Below are 25,846 nucleotides of genomic sequence, written 5' to 3' on the forward strand. Positions count from 1 at the left end.
CAGTGGGAGCATATCTCTAAAGCACTTCGTATCGCCGCTGAGGAAAAAATTGGTTACCGGCGACCACGGAAAAACAATTGGTACGATGAAGAATGCCGCGTTGCAACCAGAAGGGCTACAATAAAATCGAGCGCAACAAGAGGAGTGCGTGGACGCTACGGCGAGTTGACAAGGGGAAACGAGACGCCTTTACAGGAAGAAAAAAGCAGAAAGGCGTGAGTGCGAGAGCTTAGGCTGCTAGCCCTCAGGGCTAACGCCCGCAGATTTTGCAAAAAAAATTCGGCGACAAACGGAAGGTTTTAAGTCCGGGGCAAACTCTTGCAAGCACGAAAGCGGCGACCTTGTAACCGATTCCAGAGAGTACTTAGATTATGGAGGGAACACTTCTCTGCTCCCCTAAATGGAGACAGCGATGTATCGCACAGGAATGATGGACCCGATCCCACAATGCCATGTTGATGGAATTAATGTATTATGCGAAAGATTGAAGCCCACTGTGAATCGGCTGATTGGACCTTATCAGTGCGGCTTCAGACGTGGTAAATCTACCATCGACCACATTTTGACAATGCGCCAAATCTTGGAAAAAAAACCGCAAAAAAGAATTGGCTGGCGATTTTAAAGCTGCCTTCGACTTCCCCGCAAAACTTATACGGCTATGCAAAATGACGTTGAGCAACACCATCAGCTCAGTCAGAATTGGGAAGGACCTCTCCGAGCCGTTCGAAATTAAACGAGGTTTCAGACAGGGTGGCCCCCTATCGTCCGATTTATTTAATTTAATGCTGGAGAAAATTATACTAGCTGCAGAACTTAACCGCTCTGGAACAATGTTCTATAAAAGCGTGAAATTGCTGGCGCATGTAGATGACATTGATATCATCAGCCTAAACACCCTCGCCGTTAGTTCTGCTTACTCCAAACTGGAAAAAGAAGCGGTAAAGATGGGTTTGATGGTGAATGAGGACAAAATAAAGTACCTGCTGTCATTCAGCAAAGAGTCAGCGCATATGCGCCTTGGCCACCACGCTACTGTTGTTAGCCATAATTTCGAAATAGTAAAAGACTTCGTTTATTTGGGAACCAGCATCAACACTAACAACATCAGCTCTGAAATCCACCGAGAAATCACTCTTGTCAATAAATGCTACTTTGGACTAGGTAGGCAATTGAAAAGTAAAGTCCTCTCTGGGCAAACGAAAATCATGCTTCACACGTCATTTATCGTATCCGTCCTGCTATATGGTGCAGAAGCATGAACCATGACAACATCAGATGAGGCGGCTGAAGATTTACGTACCTTTACGCGTTGGCGACGACGAGTACCGAAGAAGATTTAATGATGATATGTGCGAGCTTCACGCATACATAATCCAGCGAATTAAAACGCAGCGACTACGCTGGCTAGGCCATGTTATGCGAATGAAAGATGACGCTCCGGCTAAGAGTATTTTATCTGAGCCCGCCTATGGAAGCAGAGGAAGAGGGCGGCCCGCACTTCGCTGGAAGGACCAGGTGGACCATGATTCATTTATCCTTGGTGTATCGAAGAAGCGACTGGCGCACCTTACTGGACGGCCATAATGGTTTAAACGATTAAGCGCTAATTAATTAGGTAATATGTAGGTGCACGTGTACCCATGTTTAATACATAAGTGCGCCATTTCTGAATTAAATACTTAAGCATTCCCACACGTTAGTGTACTAACAACAACATAATGTGTACTACAAAATGCACGATTATAAAAGGGAGAGATATTTATATACAAATATGAATACTAGTATGCTTGTATATGGTAAACACTGAATTAAAAAAAAAAAAAATTTAACTACATTCAAAAATTTAATAGATTATGAACGAATACGCGATGTGCATACAAACATTAATAAAACGACGAAGAAAGCAAATCATAAGAAACCCCAAGACCCATAGTAAAGAATTTGCATAAATGAAAACGTTTGTTAGATGTAATAAGAAATCAAAAAACCTTACATCTTAATAAGAATTTTTCAAATACTTTCCAGTGCCTTACAACTCACTGGTTTTAATCAGATTTAAAAGTACTGAATATTTTGTAGCCAGATAGATCCAATTAGATGCCTGGTTCAATTTGTGAAAGTCGCGCTTCTCTCCACGCCTTTCCTGATTGGTGGATCAAATGCAGCTCCTGTCTCTTTTTGATTTCTCCCAAACGGATTGGAACTTATGTCGATCCTTTGCCAACTATCGGCCTTCTCGTTACCACCAATACCTCTATGACCGGAGACCCATTACAAATATATTGTGACGAATATTAACATCACTAGTTGATACTAGCATCCCTAAGCCGATACTAAGCAGCCACTCGTATGTACGTAAACAAATCAATCATCATTTACACATGTACATACAAGGCAACAGAGAGATACTCACCATCAGCCGAAGTAGTACTCACATATACACACGCATATGGCTGGTAACCAAGCATGAAGTTCACGAAATTACTAGACCTTAGGAGAAATGGGTGAACGAGGAAACCGAGAGTATAAAAGCAGCGCAAGCTGAGGCATGATTGATTTAAACACGCTATCAGTTGCGAAAGAGGAACGCATACTCCCCAGGGAAACGCGAGTCACTCTGGCTCAACTTCGTTCTAGATACTGTAACATGTTAAACTCTTACATATCCAGAATCAACCCCGAAATACAAAATGTATGCCCCGCTTGCAATGTGTCCCCACATGACATCAACCATCTCTTTAATTGTAATGTGGAACCAACGCCTCCAACACCCCTTTCATTATGGTCCACCCCTGTTGAAACAGCATTTTCCTTGGACTCCCGTTAGAGGATATTGATGACAATTTGTGACCGGTCGTAGCTATTAGGTGGGGCGAAGCATTGCTACAACAAGAACAAGAACAAGTGAAGTAAATTTGTGAAGTGAAATTGTACTAGTCCCAAAGTAATCTAATAAAGATCATTTTGCATTATTGAATATTAGAGTTATTTATTCAACAGTTTAGCGATTCGAACTTTAGCAGAAGGTTTGTAATAAGCGGAATTTCCCTAAATTCGTTACAATATGGTAGGGACCGAGCGAAGTTTCTCCAGTTCTTCTTCATGTTCCAGGACACTGCTTGATGAAGTACTGTGTAAGATTATTGCTGTAATCGCCGCCTGACTAACAAATCGCACACATCCATAGAAAGCAAAAGAGAATATTCCCCAAACATGTAAACAGCAGTTAACAGCGAAGAGAATATTTTAAATACATGTACACAGCAAATAAAGAGCGCATATGGCCTTACATAACTTGGAGATATACATGTAGGTAGCCAAAGCAAGTAGGAGACACAGAAACGAAAAACAAATAAGCAACTATGATTGTCAATCAGTTGATTTTAAAACGTTGTAAGTGAAGTACGCGAGTAATCCAATTGTGAAGTATTACTACCATAGTAGTGTTGTAAATAAAGAACATTTTGCTATGCGGAATATTTGAGTTATTCATTCGACAGTTTAGCGATTCGAACGGAATTCGCTACAATATATTGTTGTGGAACCATGCAGCTCGTTCGCTCTATATTATATGGCGCTATACTGATATGGCCATACGTCCTGCACTCAAGCTGCCCCGGGACCTAAAGCTTTATTGCAGCAGGTGGGATGTGCAGAGTGGCATGTAATGCTGATGTCGTTGTGGTTTTTAGAGCTCCATTGACGCCATTTGAGTTCAAAAATATTAGAAACTCAACTTCTGAAGTTCCTCAACGATCTAGAGCGCTCTAGTAAAAATTGAGCGTGGTACTGAACTAGAAAACACACTGGATGATGGCTAGTGTCTCCTATTCGTCGTCTGTACTGACTGTATATTGTAACGAATTTTGGGAAATCCTGGTTATTGTACACCTTCTGCCAACGTTCGAATCGCTAATCTGTTGAATAAATAACTCCAATATTCAATAATGCAAAATGGTCTTTATTAGACTACTTTGAGAGTACTTCACAATAAAACTTATACTTCGCAACCAATAGCGTGCTTAAATCAAAACTGATTAGTCGTGCCTCAGCTTGCGCTGCTTTTATACTCTCGGTTTCCTCGTTCACCCATTTCTCCTAAGGTCTAGTAATTTCGCGAACTTCATGCTTGGTTACCAGCCATATACATGTATATTTTGTAGCCATATGCGTGTGTATATGTGAGTACTACTTCGGCTGATGATTACATGTGTTTCTGAGTATTCTCTCCATTGCCTTATATGTATGTGTATAATTGATGATTGATTTGTTTACGTACATACGAGTTTTCAAACTCATTGAAATATTTATCACCATACTGGATAAGACAAGTGTGATACCTTCAGCATAGACGTCAAAATAACAAATAGATCCGATCACCCGATTTTTAAAGGGTTTATCGTGATCTCATCCTGTATTTCATTCTATCACCCGTTGAAAATAGCCGACTGTTTGCGTCGCCATATTGAACGTCCAATGAAAACGATAAAAAGTAGCAAGCTTGAACATCCTATCAGGCAGTTGACGTAAAAGATAACCCACTTGTTTTGTACACAATGTTTATCACTTTCAAAGCAATCAAAATTTCTCGTATACTCCGATTTAATAAAATTCATATTTTTCAGGTTGATGAGGGAAAATCTGCCCTGTATGACGAGCTAGCATGGGCTTGCCACTCGAAATACGTTTTTTAACAAAATAACTCCCAAAAGTTGAAACGGGAAAAATCATAAATGTGAAATAGGGACCACGGATACTTATATAGATTTAGGTATATTTCAAGATGTAGTACAATTTTCAAACCAAACTTTCATCTACTGTAACTTAATGGATTTTAGTCTGTTTTAAATCTGTGAACCTCTTTCTCGACAGTTATGCAATGGAACTAAGAATGCATGACACAGCATGATGTCCTCAATGAAAAGGATACACACAGTATTCAACATATTTAATAAATAGCCTTCGTTATTTCGTATGACTTAGAATATACCAGCGGCAGGTATGCCTGTCGTAAGAGGCGACTAAAATACCAAATTGATTCAAGGGGTTGCCAGCGCAATATATAGCTCCTCCCACCCAATTGTCAACCTCACCTACCCGTGGCGAATCTTGTTTCTTTAACAGTCGAGGCTCTGGCGACCCCTAGTTCATCATGCATCTAGGGGGTGGGGAGTACGGGATGGCCTAGAAGGTTTAATGTGGTCGATGTGGTCGGGCTAGTACCATAATGGTGCTTGTTACCGTAACGTACCGGATCTGCATCCGGCAAAGGACCATTAACATTGATAACACTCCCCAAGGCAGAGACTCTCCCATCTAGGTGGTGTAGCTCTTAATCCCCATGCGATATGGAGTAAAAAGCCTGAATAGGTACTTAGATACATTAAAAGCCTTCAAATATAAAATTAGGCTGACAGGTCATGCGCAATAGATCTACACATGAGTCGCAGTGCTTCCAGGCCTATAAATAATAATAACGCCTTCAGGGAGTGTCCTTATCGCTACACCAACAACAACAACAACAACAACTAATATAAGTAGCCGTAGGACTGAATTTACGAGTGACAGAAAAACTATAGGATTGTTTTTGTCAGAGGTTCCACTGTACCAAATTTTTAGCTAATCAGACCATAAATCTTTATTTATTTGCACTAGGTCGGCCTCTGGTCCATTTCCTGAAAGAAAAATGTACAGAATTTCAAGCAAATCGCGCAATACATTTTTTTTGGAATAGGTCGGTCCTTGCTGTACTTCCCGAAGAAAGCACTATCCGGGTCGCTACGAAGCTAGGAAAACATTGATCCGTCTCGAAGTCTATAAGCTTCCTAGATACTTACATACATAATTAATTCATAAAGGCCCTAACCAACAAATTTGAAATATTGGCAATCAACCATTAAAAACTGCTATCTGAACTGCCGGCCAACTCAGGTAGTCGACTTGAAACCCGTAAGCTATTTGGGACTTTCTGGGCGTAGTGAGGTAGTGTACTGGGGCCTTATTATATAACTCGATGCGAAAGAAATTTCTTTTGGGTTTTAGTTAATTGTACTGGATATCAACGAAAATAATATCATCCATTTCGAAATGTTGGCAGTCATGATTGGATGACAACATTTTTGGAAATTATTTTTGAGCCGCAACTTTAAAAAGTTTGAAAACCACTGATCTATTTTAGTAGCAATACTTCGCCCCCCCCCCCCCCCCCCCCCCCCGTTCAATAGGTGCGGTCACTCAAGAATTAACCTCGCTCTAACGAAGGTTGAATTAACCTAAACTGAATTATCTCGTCAACAAACTTCTTAGTAATTCGACACTCAACAACAAAGAGAAGTTGAAGAAGGCGTAGAAGCAAGCGCAGTGCTGCAAAGTGCCGAAGATTATGTACAGGTCTAACAACCTTAGACTACCAAAGTTTATTTTATAATTAAAAAGAAAAGAAAAAAGAAATTGACAATTGGGTTGCGGAAGTTCCGTATAAAACTGGGACTTATTCTGTCTATGTGAGGTTCCCATGGACCAGCCAGTTCAACCTAACCTAACCTAAGGAAGAGGAGCTGCTTATCACATGCCATTTTTTGTTTCTGGGGGAATTCGCTCAGCTCTTGAAATCTTATATCGGTCATCGAGCGTTATTTTTTCCAGTCAACATCTCAAACATCTCAAACCAATGACTTTCGGTCTCATTTAACATTTTTTTCTTAATTTGCTGTCTTAAATTTTTATGAAAATGTATGATACATTTGAGAGGGGAATGTGCAATAACTTTTCTCTGTCTACAATCTAAGGCTATTTGTTTTTTGTCATTTTAGAGTTTTCAAGCTATTCGGCCTCACAACCTAATAGCATTTCAACAACTTTCACAGGTACATATATAAAGCTTTTATAGGAAGACTATGAATGAATTCGCGAAGTGATAAGCAACAAAATAACCGATAATGTAAGAATATGGAGAATTTAAGCGTAAACAAAGATAATAATTTCAACTCAATATTAGTTATGCTGGAAAAATTGCCATTTCCATATATGTATATGTGGATGCAACTGCTACAAAATGTATGCATGTATATTAAGTTGGGTTGATTTGTATGGACGAAAGTTAACCCATATCGCGCCATCGAATTTTCGATAGGTTTTGGGCTTAGGAAAAAAAGTTCCACTAAGCATACCCAAAAAAATAATTTTTATTAAAACAAAACACTTAAAAAAAAATGATATAATAAATTTAAATGCTCACTTCGCACACACAGTTGTCGTACCTATCCCCAACTAGTCCCTTGGAGTGAATCACTTTGGATATAGCCTATCAACCATGTTCAAATATGACCAACACGTGACGGCTTCTGTTACAAATGTGAATACGTAGGCACATTTTTAACCAGGTTAGGTTTGTCCTTCGCAAAAACACTCAAAGTGGTGAAGCAAAAGCTTTCTCAAGACAGTGGAACAAATGACCGGGTGTTCTACTAGCCTAACGTTGGGGATAGTCGAACTAGTCTGAAAACTGAAGGCGGTCATCCATAATGAGCTCTTATATCATAAGGCCGGAAACGAAGAGTATTGAGGTCCATATATCAAACACAAACGTCTGCAAATTTTGGTCTACATTTTAAGACTTTTATCCACGGTCCTTGTAAAGTATGAATTATGTAGATGCGCCAAGGATTATACGATTTTCACCCATGTGTTACGCAATGATATTCACTTAGACTGCTTATGAATTCGAGGGCGGCATCCTTGGCCGAATAGTTACTCCCTAACGTTTCAATGTGTTTTTAGTGTAGCTCGGAAGCATAGCGGGACAAAAAAATCCCTCAGAAAGTCTTCGGAGACACACCTACAGATTAAAGTAACGCCGACGAAGGTATGAGTTACCCCAGAATATACCCGCGGTAGGTATGCCTGTCGTAAGAGGCGACTAAAATACCAGATTCAAGGGGTGTGTAGCGCAACCCTTCAGGTTGCCAGCGCAATATATAGCTTCTCCAAATCCAATTGTCAGCCTCACCTATCCGCGGCGAATCCTGTTTCACTAACAGACGAGGCTCTGGCGACCCCAAGCTCCTCATGGATCTTGGGGGTGGGGAGGGAGGGGATGGCCTGAAGGTTTAATGTGGCCACATAAATCGTTCCCGAGATGGTCGGGCTAGTACCTTATTGGTGCTGTGGTACCGGAGCGTACCGGATCTGCATCCGGCAAAGGACCATCACATCGATAACACTCCCCAAAGCCTTCGGGGAGCAACCTTATCGCTACAACAACAACAACAACAAGGTATGAGTTCGAAGTCGCAGTCATATGGATTCTGTGCTGGCATATGGTATAAGGGACAGGATGCGTAGTAGCGACTGGTTGCTACTGTTTGCGCGTCGGGAATTGTAGCTCTTAAAAACAGCAGAAAAAACTAAAGGCGTCCTTTGGAGCGATCAACAATATGCCAGCGTTGGTGCTAATCGTTAAAACTGTGCCACGAGAGTCATGACTATTAGTAGATAATTTATAGCAACCGTAAGTCGTCCTTGTGCGTGACCAGCATGTAGCCAAAAATGATTTAAAGAAATCGTGCAACAACGGATATTAGAGTTAGCCCAGAACATCTTCGGTGAAATTACGCTAAAAAAGTGTGACCATTTAAAGTATTTCTCCCTCTCTCCGCAAGGAGCTACTCCTGAAATTTTTTGAACGATCCACAAGATTTTGATGCAAAAACCACGGATCTTTCCGAAATGGCCGAAACGTCGATTTCCTTAAATACATACCTATAAACAAAACCTTTCCCAATATTTTTTTTTTTTAATTTTCGCTTTACCAGCCTCCTAGATCTTCATTCACAAGTTAATGATATTGTTCCAAATCGTCAAACATACCATTGACGTCAGCAGTATGTTTCCATATTCATTATTTGTGGACAATGTGATACTTTGAAGTCCAGCAATTCAATTCAGAGGTTTACGTCGATCACTTTGTCGGCGCGCCGGCCGCGCCGCCGGTATATAATAGAGCCTACGCCGCCGGTATATAATAGAAACCTACGCCGCCGATTAAGTGACCAGCGTAAACCTCTAATATACACAGCTGTAATTAATACAGTTTTCTATATCTGCTTCCATACGGCGTTACATACATATTATGTACATAAGCACCCGCACTCTTTAAGGTAGTAAAAGTAAACCATTCTCGCTTGCTTACCTTACGATTAGCGGCATGTGTATTATCCTCCCAGATAAACATATAATTTCCCTTACTAGCGATTTGTCCATCATCGTAGAGCACAGCACTAAAGTTGACGGTCCCACCAATTACTGAGGAACCTGTGCTCTTTATTTCAACGTAATCTGATTTCACTGCAAAGAGATCAAAAGAGCATATGTGCTTATTATTTGAAATGTTCGAACAAGAATTTTAAATATGAATATGCATAATTCATATGGATGTATCATACACCGTATATGTAAGTTTTAAATATGTAAGCTCATGGGCGTATACAGAGAGGGGAAGTTGGGCCATTGGCGCAATATAGGTTTTACAAATGTTTTCAGCTTATTATAGAAAAGTACTGATCATTACAAACACATCTTGTTTACAATAAGTTTCCGCGCTTCCCCTTTCCTAGGGGCGCTTGAAAATAACAAAATAATGTCGAATACGGACGAAAGTGCTGCTTGTTTGAAATATATTGATGCATCACAAAACTTTTGCTTATGCTTTTGTTGTTGTACCAAGATTTAAGCCCGCCGATATAATCATGCAGGTACGGCAGATGAAAAAGTGAGAATTACAATTGGTAGCAGACGAGACACTCAATGCATCAAGATTAAAATAAAATCCGAGTCTGACAGTACAACTTAATATGAAGACTCAGTTGCGATACCGCCGAAAAATGTATAAGCCCGTTGTTGTTGTTGTTGTAGCGATAAGGACACTGCCCTAAAGTCTTGGGGAGTGTTCTCGATGTTGATGGTCCTTTGCCGGATGTATATCCGGTAAGTTCCGGTACCAAGCCCAACCATCTCGGGAACGATTTATTATGACCACATGCTACCTTCTAGGCCAAACCGGCTTCCCACCCCCTAGTTCCATGAGGAGTTCGGGGTCGCCAGAGCTTTGGCTGTTATATATTGCGTTGGCAACGACTTGAAAGGGCTGCGCTACACAACCCCTTGAATCTATTTGGTATTTTAGTCGCCTCTTACAACAGGCTTACCTACTGTAGGTTATAATTAAAAGTTCTTTTTTTAAAACGTATTTTGAATTATATTTTATTTTGATCTTTTAATTTTTTTTATTTTACAAACTTCAAACAATGAAAATTTTTGATAACTGAAAAATCAATATTGAAACTTAAAATATTGATAATACATTTAAAAATTACAAAGTTCAAAGTAACTAATATACAAAGTTAAATAAAAATAATAAGAACCCTAGATTACTCCCCCTTCAAGAAAATTTATCATTAAATAAATTGAATGTAACTCTCTTTTTATGTAAATTCTTAGTGTTGTTTGTGTCTGTTGTTTAAATTATTGCAGGTTTTAATCTATCAATAGGAATAGTTTTAATATTATTATCTATTTCAAGTTTAAAACATTTTTGGTCTTTTTCCACAATTTTGTAAGGTCCTTCATATGGTTGTTGTAATGAATGTTTATTAATGACTCGAACAAATGCAAATTTACAAGTTTGAAGATCTTTTGGAACATAAATTCCGTATCAGCATCTTTATGATGACTTAAATTTGAACTAACATTTCGAAAATGTTCACGTAAATTAGTTAAAACTTCAGTTGATGAGAAATTTTTAGCTGATGGCACAACAAGTTCCCCTGGCAAACGTAAATTCTGATCGAAAACCATTTCCGCTGGTGTAGCCGAAATATCTTCTTTGTAAATAGATCGCAAACCAAGTAATATGACAGGTAACTCGTCATACCAATTATTTGTGTCCTCTCTAGCTATTATAGTAGTCTTTAATTGTCTATGAAACCTTTCAACCATACCATTTCCTTGAGGGTGATATGCGGATGTTGTAATTTGGTGACTACCAAGTAATTTAGTTAACTCTGAAAATAATTTCGATGTGAATTGGCTACCTTGACCAGTTGTTATCTTTAACGGAACTCCAAACCGAGAAATATATTCTCTAAAAAACTTATTTGCAATTGTAGTTGCTGAAATATCTTTTAATGCATATGCAACGGGTAAATCTTTCAATAATCGTTAAAATATAGCGATGTCCTTTTGAAATAGGTAATGGTCCAACTATATCTAAATGGATGTGTTCAAATCTATTCTTGGGAATTTGAATTTTGACAAAAGGGGATTTTTTATGACGATAAACTTTTGACAATTAAGACACTCTTTTGACCAAATATTAATATCCTTATTCATATTAGGCCAATAATATTTTTTAACTATGAGCCGTCGTGTAGTTCTTGTACCTGGATGTGCTATTCCATGTAAAATATCAAATACTGTCTTTCGCAAATTACTCGGTACAAATGGCCTAGGAGTTTCTCCTGAAATTTCACACAAAATATTAAAATTTAAAATGGGAATTAGTTTTAAATTTAGATATTGAGAATCAGATACAAGTTGATTTAAGTCATCATCTTTTTGTTGTTCAGTTTGTAAAATTTTAAAATTCAGTTCTGTATTATATATTGCATTAACCTCAAAAGCTCTAGATAGCGTATCTGCTACAACATTGGATTCTCCTTTAATGTATTGTATGTCATCAGTAAATTGTGCTATAAATTCCAAGTGTCTCGTTTGTCTAGGACTTCGTTCTGTTTTTGAATTTAAAGCAGTAGTCAAAGGTTTATGGTCCGTATAAACTGTTAATTGTCGTCCTTCCAAAAGATATCTAAAATGTTTTATATTTAAGTAAATCGTCAATAACTCCCTATCAAAAGCACTATATTTAATTTCAGTTGGAGAAAGTTTTTTAGAAAAGAATGCAATGTGTTCAATTTTATTATTGTAATTTTGTTGTATAACGCCCCCAATTGCTGTGTTAGATGCATCTACTGTTAAATATAATTTAGCATCTTTGTTAAAATGATTTAACAGTATCGTAGATGCAAATTTGTCTTTAATGTATTCAAAAGCTTCATTCGAATTCTCGTTCCATACCAAAGTTTTGTCACGTTTCTTACTTACCTTGTTAATTAGATCATAAATTTTGTTTGTAAATTCTGCTAGTTTTGGAATGTATCTATGATAATAATTTACCATACCAATAAATTTCTGTGCCTGCTTAACTGATTTTGGGCGTTCGAAATTGGGAATAGCTGATACCTTATCATCGGAAGGTCGAATACCTGTTCCAGAAATGTTATGTCCTAAAAAATCTATATTTGTTACACCAAAAGTACACTTACTTGGTTTAATGTTTAAACCGTACTCTGTAAGGCGTTGAAAAAGGATACGTAAATCTTTTAAATGTTGTTCTTCGTCTTTACTTGCAATAAGTAAGTCGTCAATGTAAGCATATACAAAATCTAAGTCACCTACTACCTCATTTATAAATTTTTGAAAGGTTTGTGCAGAATTTCTAAGTCCGAAAGGCATTCTCATGAATTCAAACATATCGAAAGGAGTTGTAATAGCAGTTTTATAAATATCTTCTTCGGCCATAGGAATTTGGTAATATGCCCTAACTAAATCTAATTTTGAAAATATATTTTTATTATGAAGGTTCATATTAAAATCCTGAATGTGAGGTAAGGGATAACGATCGGGAACAGTTACAATATTTAGTCTTCTATGATCACCACATGGACGCCAATCATTCAACTCTTTTTTGGGTACAAGGTGAAGTGGTGATGCTACTGACGAATTTGAAGGCCGACAAATGCCTGTTTTCACTAAGAAATCAAACTCCGTTTTCGCGACTTTGTATTTTACCGGATCTAAGCGCCTGGGCTTAGAAAATGGAAGACTACCTTCTGTTAGAAGTCGATGTACTGTTGTATGTTTAACAGGTTTAGTATAATCTGGCTCTGAAATAAGTGACGGGAACTCTTTTAATAATTTTGTAAATTTATTGTCAACCACAAATAATTTAGGTAATGGAATATCACAAAAGTAAGATACTGTATTAACTGAAAGATTGGTTAATGGATCTACTAAACGTTTATGTTTAATATCTATAAGAAGACCATATTTACAAAGAAAATCAGCGCCAATTATTGGCTTGCCTATATCCGCGATCAAAAACGTAAAGGGAAATTCACGTCTTAAACCTAAATTTACGTTTAAAAGCCTTTTCCCGTAAGTGGCAATTGTTGAGCCATTAGCTGCAGTGAGAATTATGTCTGAACGTTTCGTATGAGGAAATTTAGACGCGGGTAATACCGAAATTTCTGCTCCACTATAAATAAAAAAAATTTTTTTGTTTTTTCTATCAAAAATAAATAAGCGACGCGTCGAAAAATCTAAATTTCCGTTGTTCGTCGCTGCAACAACGGAAGAATTTAGTTAGTTGAATCTTTGTTTTTTGTTATAAGAACAAGATTGTTCACAACTTCTAAATTATTTCCAAATTGTAGTGAAATCTACACTACCAATTTGGATTATTGCGCGAGTTAGAACGATGCCTAAAATAATTTCTAAAATCATTCCTAGAATTAGAACGCGAACTAGATTTATTCCGATACACTTCTGTTTTAATTTCTGCTAACTCCAAATAAAGTTTCTGGAAACTTTCACACATTAAAGAAGTGGGTTTAACTAAATTTTCAACAACCAAATTTTGAACTTTTGTATCTGAATTTGTATTTTCTGAGAAAACTTCGTTTTTATTCATAACTTCAAAAATGTTATCTGCTAATTTTGTTAACTCATTAATATTGTCACAACTTGAGCTAGCCAAAATGGCATTTAAATTTTTGGGAAGTTTTCTCAACCAAATTCTCTTTAAAATATTTTCACTAAAATTTGAACCGGCTAATAAAATGATAATGATAATGACCGATAAAACTCAGAGGGCTTTCGATCACCCATTTCTGAATCACTTAAAATTTTGTCTAGCTTTGAATTTTCACTAACCGAATGCCTTTCTATCAAAACTTTTTTAAGTTCACTAAACTTGTTTGTAAGGGGAGGATTTTGGATAAAATCTAAAATTGTTACTATTACTTCTTGTGGAAGTGCTGTTATAATGTGTTCGTATTTGGTATTCTCTTGTGTTATATTTTTGGTACTAAATTGTGTTTCAGCATGTATAAACCACGCTTCTGGACAACTAGTCCAAAATTGTGGAAGTTTTACTGAAGTGGAAAAAATGCGAAGAAGCCCCTTTTAAATCAATAAGCGAGTCGTTAACCCGATGTGTTGGTGTAGACATGTTTCTATCGTTTGGTCGCGTGCGAAGCATAATTAAAATGGACTGTCAGAAATTTTTTTTTTTAATTAACGTTTAAAACTCAACGTTATTAAATGCCAAATATTCTTTTAAATCTGCTGAGGAGAGAGTTTGCAACTATTTAAAATGTATTAAATTTTCATTTCAGATAAATTTTGATTAATATAGCTATGCACATACATATATATATATTTAAAATATATGAAAATTTATATAAATAGTTTTGAATAATATGATACAGCTCACCATTTCTTTCTTATTTTGATTTGTTGTTGCCTGTTATACCTATCTTTGTTGTTATTGTTGTGACTTACGTTTCTTCTTGTTTTTGTTTATGTTTGTTATTTTTCTTGCTACTATTCGCTGTTAATTCTTCTTATACCTTTTAGTTATTGTTCTTTAATTTTCTCGAGTTGTCCTAGTTGATGTTACTTATTGTTGTTATTCGTATCAATTGGTTTACTTCCCACACTGTTGCTGCAGCCACAAATGTTACGTTGTCTTTAACTTTATAATTTTCGCATAAAAGAAATATGATTTTGATCTGTAGATTTTTTTTGGTTGTAATTAACGTAGCTTAACGTTGTAGCTACAATGCCTTTAAGCCTTTACAAAAAAAAAAAGGAACGGCGGTTGACGTTGTCAGTGTTATTAATGTTGGTTGGGCTCTTGTATATTAATCGCTGAATGTTGATTCATTTATGTTAAAGTAAATGCGCTTAGTGCTGTTGCATATAAAGTTTGATATTTTGTCGATCTTTATATTTGAAACCGTTTGTTTATTTCACTCATACATATATGTATTAATGTTTATGATTATTTAGTTAAGTGCACTGATTTAAAGTTTAATGTTTATTCAACACGGCACAATTTTGCTTTAATACATGAGTTGATATGCACTTAATTCAAAAGTTGATCTATCGGCAATACTCATTTTGTTTATTCTTGATATTTAACACTTAGTGATGTTCTTTTATCACACAGGCGTTAGGAGTAGAAGGGACTCTTAATAAATACAAGAAATTGTGTACAGACAACGGGATCTTATAAATTGGTGGCTTATTTGATAATATTTCAAAAAGCGTCTACACTTTTTTGTAAACACGCGTTGTTGTTGTTGGCTGGTAGGATCGCCAGTTGTAGGTTATAATTAAAAGTTCTTTTTTTAAAACGTATTTTGAATTATATTTAATTTTGATCTTTTAATTATAACCTACAACTGCCGATCCTACCAGCCAACAACAACAACGCGTGTTTACAACGAAAGTGTAGACGCTTTTTGAAATATTACCAAATAAGCCACCAATTTATAATTTCTAAGTAACTAAAATACAAAGTTAAATAAAAATAATAAGAACCCTACACCTACCGCGGGTATATTCTAACCCCCTAACCTGCTGGTGGATGTATAAGCCCGTCATCAATATTGTACTCTACCGTAATTCTACAACCTTTAGAAGACTTTGTCTATAACAAAACAACTTCACTCAAATCATCCAACTCGATAGGATATCAAGGTTTATATACTCGATCCCTCAAAACAACACGGTGGCAACACGTGTCATACCGAAATTTATATCATTAGCTGACCTCATGAATGTATCGGAGCTACATGTTCTTGTTGTTGTTGTAGCGATAAGGTTGCTTCCCGAAGGCTTTGGGGAGTGTTATCGATGTGATGGTCCTTTTCCGGATGCAGATCCGGTAAGCTCCGGTACCATAGCACCATTAAGGTGCTAGCCCAACCATCTCGGGAACGATTTATGTAGCCACATTAAACCTTCAGGTCATTCCCTCCCTCCCCACCCCCAAGTTCCAGTAGGAGCTTGGGGTCGCCAGAGCCTCGTCTGTTAGAGAAACATGATTCGCCGCGGATAGGTGAGCTTGACAATTGGGTTTGGAGAAGCTATATATTGCGCTGGCGACCTGAAGGGTTGCGCTGCATAGCCCCGTGAATCTGCTATTTATGTCGCCTCTTACGACAGGTATACCTACCGCGGGTATATTCTGATCCCCTAACCCGCTGGGGATCAGCTACATCTACTTGTTCCTCTATAACCCCGCCTGCTAAATCATACTATTTTGCCACAGGATGACCCGCGCGAAGGTGAGTTTGACAATTCGGAAACTGTTAATTGAATAGTCCTTTGTCGGATATAGGTGTGGCAAGTTCTTGTAACAAACATCATTAACCCGTTAGTTCCCATAACTTTTTCTGTCTTGTATTTAGTTGGAAAGAAGCTGTCTTATAGATTTTGACCTCCTGAACACGAAAATGGTGTCCATTTTTTAATTCACTGTTACGCTGGAAAATCCGGAAAACTAGCGTTACCATATGGTTATCCTGGGTCGTCTAGGGTACAGGTTTTTGATGAAAGAAAACACTATTTTGGACATGTTTTTTTTTTTAATTTTATTTCACAAATAATAGACATTTTTGAACATTTTTATTAAACCGTAAATAAGGAAAGAATAAGTTTACAAAAATATAATAGAGAGACATTTTCTGAACTAAAATATAGGTGGCTGTATTCATGGTTTGGTATGGGAACTTGCAAAACACTTCACACAAAGTCCTACGACGTATTTCATACATGCTGTTCGTCCCTTAGCTTTGCATTTTTCACCGGAACAACGGCTACGATTCGATGGTACTACAATATGTACGCTCTGATCAAAACGGAGCATACGTTATCAGGGATTTCAGTACAATCATCTTCAGATCCTCTTCGCCAGATATGTTTCCGCCTACAGGAGGATCGATATAAAGAGTGGTTGGTATATCTTGAATGTAATCAAGTATTTGTTGCGACGATAAACCTCTGAAAGTCGTGGTATTTAAAAAATTCTGCAGATTATACCTATCAGATAAATTTACAAAAAGGCACAGAAAAGCCATTGATATGTGTAGAAAACTGTACCCTAGCATAGAGAATCCCATTAAATACGAAGAAAAAACCTGTACCCTAGCCGACCCACGGTTACCATATGGTAACACCATAAATAAAATGTAAAAAATAACTAGAAATCAAATAATTTCAGCAAAAAATTAACTTAAATGTTCTTAAAAATTATTACTATAATCGCGTACTTACAGGCGTGCCATATTGAAAAACGGGAATTTTCAACTTTTCTTTTTCTCACTTAAATTTAACGTACGATAGCTTCACTATTTGAACCCAGACAGACCAAAGCTTTGTTTTGCGGAACTTCACGGATATTCTGTATAAAATAGGGTTATTCATTTGTGGATTTATTGTGCAGTTTAGATTTAATTCGTGGAAATATAGCGACACCTTTGGCGTTACCATATGGTAATCGTGGTTTATTTCGGGTTAAGGCACTAGCTCTACCATCTCCTGAACGGTTTAACATGACAAATTTTAACCTTCTAGGCCATCACAGGTCCACACCCACTAGTTCCACTGTTCACTGCTACAACAACAACAACCCCCTAATTTCACAAGCAGGTTGGAATCACAGCTTCGACTGCTAAATATGTGACAAGAGGGTTGGGGAAGCTATGAAGCAATAATCTCTATCGGAGCTACATGGTAGGACAATTCTGTTAGCTTCATGGTATATCAAAGCTGAAGGAAAGCTGGGCCTGAATTTTCTCGGAAATATATTATTATTAAAGCGAATTGGCTGGGACGCAAATGGTGCGTTAACAGCTGTTCAATGTCTGTGTGATTAAATAGATATCGGCACAAGAGACAGGGCATGTGTGTAACGATTTATACAATACCCGTAACTATTCCATGTTTCTCTATCGGAGTTAGACATACTGGCCTTGCTTCATGTAAGATGCTACGCCTTTTTGATTTTTTTACTGTTTACTAACTACGCCACTGTTAAGATGCAATATATCAACGTAGCTATCATATTGAGTGGGCGGATATCGATTCTGTGGATAGTATTCTAAAAGTAGCACACGTATAAATATGTAATTGGTATAACGCATTCGGCGCATAGTAATGCAGATATAAGCATATGGAATAGGAGTTTGCATTATTACAAAATTTCTTACCTGCAGCTAAAACACACAACAGAAGAAATCCCACAGTATGTGCGTATTGTTTTTGACGGAGTATTTCCATTTCTTTTACTATGCTGCACCTACTTTTTATTTGTTGTGTATACATAAAACGTACGACGTGGTAGTTCTTTTTATTTTTAAGTTTTAGTATTTTTTAGAATTTTCGTGTTTGTTTTGTATTTATTCGGCTTTGCCAGCGCCAGCGCTAATAACAATCACTTTACTTCTGAAATCTACTTTTTCCTTTGTATGAAATTATTCGACACTGCGCTTACTTTTTCAGAAAGCCCACCCACTTAGGGGATAATGTAACTATTTTGTTGAATTTTCTAATTTTTAACTATCTTTTCCTGTTCAAAGAGATAATTTACATAAATTAATTAAACACAATTTTATCACAAATACGAAATTCACTCCAAATGCGTTTTATTTTTTTTTTTTCACACTCCATCAGCGAAATAAAACATAGATCATGACATAGATTGACAGCTATTAGCACTGTTCTTTTGTTCGTCTGATTTTACCTAAATACAGGGAATATACCACAAACAAACCATACCGGTATATACCCTGCAAAAATCGTGTGACCAAAAACGCACACAGCCACACGAATTTTTGACAGGGGTGACGATTTGGAATGAAAACTTATCCAAATGAAATAGCATGTTAACAAATTTAGCTTTCCCACAATGTATCGTGCTCTCTCGCACCTATTATTTTTTTAGGGATAGCAAAATACGTCATTTTTGCGTGCAAAAAAATCCGCCATTTCTAATTCAGCAGAGACAGCAAAACATTTGCTGGTCGAACATTTTTTCAATTTTGAGAGTTTTAAATGAAATATCTCCGGAAAGATTTGAAATTAAGAGGGAGTTCTCGAGATCACATATATATATATATTTTAAAGTGCGCAAACTTATAATTTAAAAGTTATTTGGTGTTAGTTGCTACCTCACTATTGGGGCCCATCTGTCTTACAGCTTTGGGCCTACTTGTCTTGTCTATGGGACTGCCCTGCGTCGCGGCTCTGGGAATGGGCCCTTTCTGCCTCTTGAAAGCAGGCTTGTCGCCTTCCGCCGAACGTTGCCTTTTCATTCTGCCATTCGACGCTTCTTCCTCCTCATACCGGTTGCAGAACCGAGGGTTTCTCGCAGCAAACCTTTTGAACTGCCTTCGACCTACTTCTACCGCCTCATGAGCCCATGCCAAGCGCTCGATCTCCTCTTCTGTTGGGTCCACCACTGCTCCCAAGCGTTGTACAATTCTTAGTACTGCACGGTACTTCGAGAGAGCTCTTTGCTCCGTACCCTTCTCCACTCTTCTACTCCTTTTTCATTTGTGTGCTTCTCCAACACGGAGTTCATTGAATTAGCACTACTCTCGCTCCCCGAGTCCGACGCATCGCTTAATGCGTATTTGTCGTCCTTGGCTTGCGGCTCAGTCCTCTTCTTATCATCGTCCTTATGAAAGTTAGGTAATGAGTCGTTCATCTTTGTCGTACGACCACCAGCCCGACAAGGCGGGCTCAGCGGTCCAGTATTATATACGGGGAAAGAACCGTAAGCCACAGCAGCGCCCCTTACTGTGGTAAGGCCATCAATACTTCCCGAGGTGGTCCGGTATCGGGAAGGCTCCGTTCGAATACAGCCGAATTTATCCCCTAGCTACAAATCGTCCAATAGGCACGGTCCGCATAACACCCTGGATTAGGGGGTTGGCAGTTCTTGGCCACCGACATCCCGCCGCCCTCCTATGAGGCGAAACGGCGTAGATACCAGTCCTAAACAGCTCCTCCTCATAGTCGGGCGCTATGGAGATCGGCTAAGCCCTCACACCAACGACGATTTTCGTTACAATTGCTAGTGCATGCAAGATGTAGATCCTGATCGAAAGTCACACCCAAAATTTTAGGATGTAAGACAGTCAGTAGGGTAATGCCACATGGTCGACATTTAGAGCGGTCTTGTTTTAAATAAGGTCACCGATGATTTGATTGGTGACAATATCAGGTTTCGCGAGGCGACAAAACTGGAGAGATTGGGGAGATAGCTGTTTATTTTATTACAAAGCTCATCGATGTAGGAAACAATAGCATAGGCGTAGAAGCAATAGTGACTCCTGGTGGTAAAGGTAGCTATTGATATGTAGAAGTTAAGCAGAAGTTTGAATATGAGTTTTTTTAAGTTATAGCAAAAAAAGCGTTGAGGTTTTTTAATATCTTACCAGGTACCTTCGTACATGTTTCTAAGAATGAAGAATAAAACCTATTCAAACTCAATTTTCACCAGGACAAAGCCGCTGAGACTTCGCTATACTTTAACATACAATACGTTACCCCATTTTAGGACAACTATCATTTTTTGATTTTATTAAATTATATAAAATGTTTCTTCCTCTACAGTTCTATTTCGGTATTGGATGGTAAATATGGATTTCGCATTTTCTCCATCAATAACTGTGAAAAGGTGGAAGAAATCTATGCGTGTAAATCTCACATATTATCTTGGTCGAGCGTTTCTTCAATAGCTCTCTAGTGGTGATGGTGACAGCAGAGAAACCCAACTGTTTACAAATGTTACACTTCAAAAAGAATCAAAATATCTGCCATTGCGTCTACGGCTCAAATACCCACAGTATATGAATGAATCGATTGCACCTAATTGTCTGCCTAACGGATAGTATACATATTCATCAAATCGAAAATATTGCACCAAACGAACTGGGTCTGAATACTGAAACAGTACACATATTCAAAATCGATGAGGAGGCTGTGATGATGGTATAGGGTGAGTTGTTGAATAACATACGAAAACCACTTTAACCCATCTATATATTTGCATTACAGCTAAAGCTTTACAAACAGCAAAAATTGTTGGCGCCAAGCAATTGGAAAAGGCAGTGAAGCATTCATCACACTGTACGGATGGTGTAAAGTTAGAAACTGCTGTTGTAACATCTGCCACCGACACAACGGTCATCTCTACTTCGCCGAGTAGCGGCTCGTCCGACTATCTATCGAAGACAGTATAATCATATCTTTTGCCAACACAGGTTAGCGATGTGCTTGCACAGGAAAGATTTCAATTGGAAAACAAAAACCAATTAAGAGAGTTTATTTATTATTAAAGTATTTACTTTTCTTTATATCAACAGTATTAATTTAAGTTGCAATATCACGTACATATATAATAAGGCATGTGATACGATTGCTGTCGGAATTAGATTTGAAACCAATCAATACTCCTGCAAAGGGTTGTAGAATTATTGCTTGAATAATTATATTTAGAACAATAATAAGTCAGACTTAATTACAATTCGTACATTTTTAAGTTCATCAATTACGACAGCTATCGGATTCCACGACACCTTTGAATATTCTTGATCTGAAAAAAAGAGTAAATCTAATCTGAATTTCTAATTAGCTTTAAGTTGTAGATTTAAATTGATTCAAATAATTGGAGTTTTTTCTAAAGCTTAAAATTATTTTCTGTTCGATTGGAAAAGATTTCAATTGGAAAACGAAAACCAATTAAGCGAGTTTATTTATTATTAAAATACTTACTTTTCTTTATATGAACTGTATTAATTTAAGTTACAATTTCATGTACATATATAATAAAGTATGTCGTGGTACGATTGCTGTTGGAATTAGATTTGAAACCAATCAATACTTATGCTAAGGGTTGCAGAATTATTGCTTGAATGATTAGATTTAGAACAATAATAAGTCTGACTCAATTACTAGTCCTACATTTTTAAATTCATATTTTACTTTACTTTATTACTTTCAAATTCAATTACGACAGCAATCGGATTTCACGACACCTTTGAATATTCTTGATCTGAAAAAAAAAGAGTAAATCTAATCTGAATTTCTAATTAGCTTTAAGTTGTAGATTTAAATTGATTCAAATAATTGGAGTTTTTTTTAAAACTTAAAATTATTTTCTGTTCGCTTGGAAAAGATTTCAATTGGAAAACGAAAACCAATTAAGCGAGTTTATTTGTTATTAAAATACTTACTTTTCTTTATATGAACTGTATTAATTTAAGTTACAATTTCATGTGCATATATAATAAGGGATGTCGTGATACGATTGCTGTCGGAATAAGATTTGAAACCAATCAATACTCCTGCTAAGGGTTGCAGAATTATTGCTTGAATGATTAGATTTAGAATAATAATAAGTCTGACTCAATTAATAGTCGTACATTTTTAAGTTCTTCAATTACGAGAGCAATCGGATTCCACGACACCTTTGAATATTCTTGATCTGAATTTATACTAAGCTTTAAGTTGTAGATTATTCAAATAATTGGAGTTTTTTCTAATGCTTAATGATATTTTTGGCAACTCTTAGAAGAGATTTCAATTGGAAAACAAAAACCAATTAAGCGAGTTTATTTACTATTAAAGTTCTTCTCTTTTATATGAACTGTATTAATATAAGTTCCAATTTCATGTACATATATAATAATATTGAAAATAATAAATATTGAAAATTAAATGTTTTTGGTTCATATTTTATTCATATGGCTGCTCCAGGTAAAGTAAATCTGCAGGTAAAATTCACGTTATATGGCGGTTATATAAATGGTAAAACCGCAGTAAAATTGATTGTCAAATGACTCAAAAATGTAGAGTGAAATGACGGAGAAATGACCGCCATTTGACGAGCATTGTGACGTGTGTGAGCAGCATAGTACTATGCTCACATCCTATAGGTGGGAGCGGAATGCACGATCACATTAATAGGAACGAAACGGAAAATTTGGTTACAAAACTTAATCCGCCCATGCAAATGTGACTATGAATATAACCGCTGGGAAAAGTCACAATGACCGTAAAATGACTAGTCAAATGACGTGGAGCTCTTTTGCAGGGTAATGGCAGAGTCACGTGTATTTTTTCATGTTCGTGTATTTTGAGTCAGAAGTGAACACCGTCCCAATCGCGCAAAATGTTGCATGTGTAAAAATAAAGAGAAATTCCGACTTAAGGGCTAATTAAACTTCCTTAAGCCTAACGCCATAGTCGTAACCATACCCATATCCATAACCATCTCCAATGTGATCGATTAATGGTGCCTTAACCTAAAAATCGTGAAAATTTAATAAAAATGAAGAAAACGCAAAAAATTACGAACGTATTCCATAAAAAATAAGTCTCTTAGTCATAACGTATCCAAAGAAATGAATAAAATCTATAAAAAGTTATTAAATTCACCAAATGCATATTCTTATACACAGTTGAGCAGAGCTCACAGAGTATATTAAGTTTGATTGGATAACGGTTGGTTGTACATATATAAAGGAATCAAGATAGATATAGACTTCCATATATCAAAATAATCAGGATCGATAAAAAATTTGATTGAGCCATGTCCGTCCGTCCGTCCGTCCGTCCGTTAACACGATAACTTGAGTAAATTTTGAGGTATCTTGATGAAATTTGGTATGTAGGTTCCTGAGCACTCATCTCAGATTGCTATTTAAAATGAACGATATCGGACTATAACCACGCCCACTTTTTCGATATCGAAAAACCGAAAAAGTGCGATAATTCATTACAAAAGACCGGTACAGCGACGAAACTTGGTAGGTGAGTTGAACTTATGACGCAGAATAGAATATTAGTAAAATTTTGGACAATGGGCGTGGCACCGCCCACTTTTAAAAGAAGGTAATTTAAAATTTTTGCAAGCTGTAATTTGGCAGTCGTTGAAGATATCATTATGAAATTTGGCAGGAACGTTACTCCTATTACTATATGTACGCTAAACAAAAATTAGCAAAATCGGAGAAGGACCACGCCCACTTAAAAAAAAAATTGTTTTAAAGTAAAATTTTAACAAAAAATTTAATATCTTTACAGTATATAAGTAAATTATGTCAACATTCAACTCCAGTAATGATATGGTGCAACAAAATACAAAAATAAAAGAAAATTTCAAAATGGGCGTGGCTCCGCCCTTTTTCATTTAATTTGTCTAGGATACTTTTAACGCCATAAGTCGAACAAAAATTAACCAATACTTTTGAAATTTGGTAGGGGCATAGATTTTATGACGTTAACTGTTTTCTGTGAAAATGTGCGAAATCGGTTGATGCCACGCCCAGTTTTTATACACAGTCCACCGTCTGTCCTTCCGCATGGCCGTTAACACGATAACTTGAGCAAAAATCGACATATCTTTAATGAACTTAGTTCACGTGCTTACTTGAACTCACTTTATCTTGGTATGAAAAATGAACGAAATCCGACTATGACCACGCCCACTTTTTCGATATCGAAAATTACGAAAAATGAAAAAAATGCCATAATTCTATACCAAATACGAAAAAAGGGATGAAACATGGTAAGGTAATTGGATTGTTTTATTGACACGAAATATAACTTTAGAAAAAACTTTATAAAATGGTTGTGACAACTACCGTATTAAGTAGAAGGAAATGAAAAAGTTCTGCAGGGCGAAATAAAAAACACTTAAAATCTTGGCAGGTATTACATATATAAATAAATTATCGGTATCAAGCAGATGATGTTCTGGGTCACCCTGGTCCACATTTTGGTCGATATCTGGAAAACGCCTTCACATATACAACTACCACCACTCCCTTTTAAAACTCTCATTAATACCTTTAATTTGATACCCATATCGTACAAACTCATTCCAGAGTCACCCCTGGTCCACCTTTATGGCGATATCTCGAAAAGGCGTCCACCTGCAGAACTAAGGCCCACTCCCTTTTAAAAATATGCATTAACACCTTTCATTTGATACCCATATCGTGCAAACAAAGTCTAGAGTCACCCCTGGTCCACCTTTATTGCGATACCTCGAAAAGGCGTCCACCTATAGAACTAAGGCCCACTCCCTTTTAAAATACTCATTAACTCCTTTCGTTTGATACCCATATTGCACAAACGAATTCTAGAGTTACCCCTGGCCCACCTTTATGGCGATATCTCGAAACGGCGTCCACCTATGGAACTAAGGATTACTGCCTTTTAAAATACTCATTAACACCTTTCATTTGATACCCATATCGTACAAACACATTCTAGAGTCACCCCTGGTCCACCTTTATGGCGATATTTCGAAACGGCGTCCACTTATAGAACTAAGGCCCTATCCCTTTTAAAATACTCATTAACACCTTTCGTTTGATGCCCATATTGTGCAAACAAATTCTAGGGTCACCCCTGGTCCACCTTTATGGCGATATCTCGAAACGACGTCCACGTATGGAACTAAGGATTACTCCCTTTTAAAATGCTCATTAACACCTTTCTTTTGATACCCATATTGTACAAACAAATTCTAGGGTCACCCCTGGTCCACCTTTATGGCGATATCTCGAAACGGCTTCCACCTATGGAACTAAGGATTACTCCCTTTTAAAATACTCATTAACACCTTTCATTTGATACCCATATC

The 25,846-nt window shown here is 37.0% G+C and overlaps 1 protein-coding gene across 2 annotated transcripts in view; it reads right to left on the reverse strand.

The window, feature by feature from the left end:
* Nucleotides 1-18,893, reverse strand: part of LOC137236415 (uncharacterized) — a 43,045-nt gene extending 24,152 nt beyond the window's left edge. Inside the window, exons 1-2 of one of the 2 annotated variants that reach the window (XM_067759006.1) lie at nucleotides 18,396-18,893; nucleotides 9,191-9,345 (exon numbers count right to left, since the gene is read on the reverse strand). In XM_067759006.1, coding sequence (XP_067615107.1) covers nucleotides 9,191-9,345; nucleotides 18,396-18,510 — 270 coding nt within the window. In that variant the 5' untranslated portion in view covers nucleotides 18,511-18,893. Of the gene's footprint in view, nucleotides 1-9,190; nucleotides 9,346-14,679; nucleotides 15,022-18,395 lie in introns of those variants that run through there. The other variant, XM_067759007.1, reaches the window with a different exon arrangement.
* Between the last annotated feature and the right edge of the window lie 6,953 nt (nucleotides 18,894-25,846).

Source organism: Eurosta solidaginis, chromosome 1, assembly GCF_040869045.1.
Source record: "Eurosta solidaginis isolate ZX-2024a chromosome 1, ASM4086904v1, whole genome shotgun sequence".
NCBI classification, from domain to species: Eukaryota; Metazoa; Arthropoda; class Insecta; order Diptera; family Tephritidae; genus Eurosta; species Eurosta solidaginis.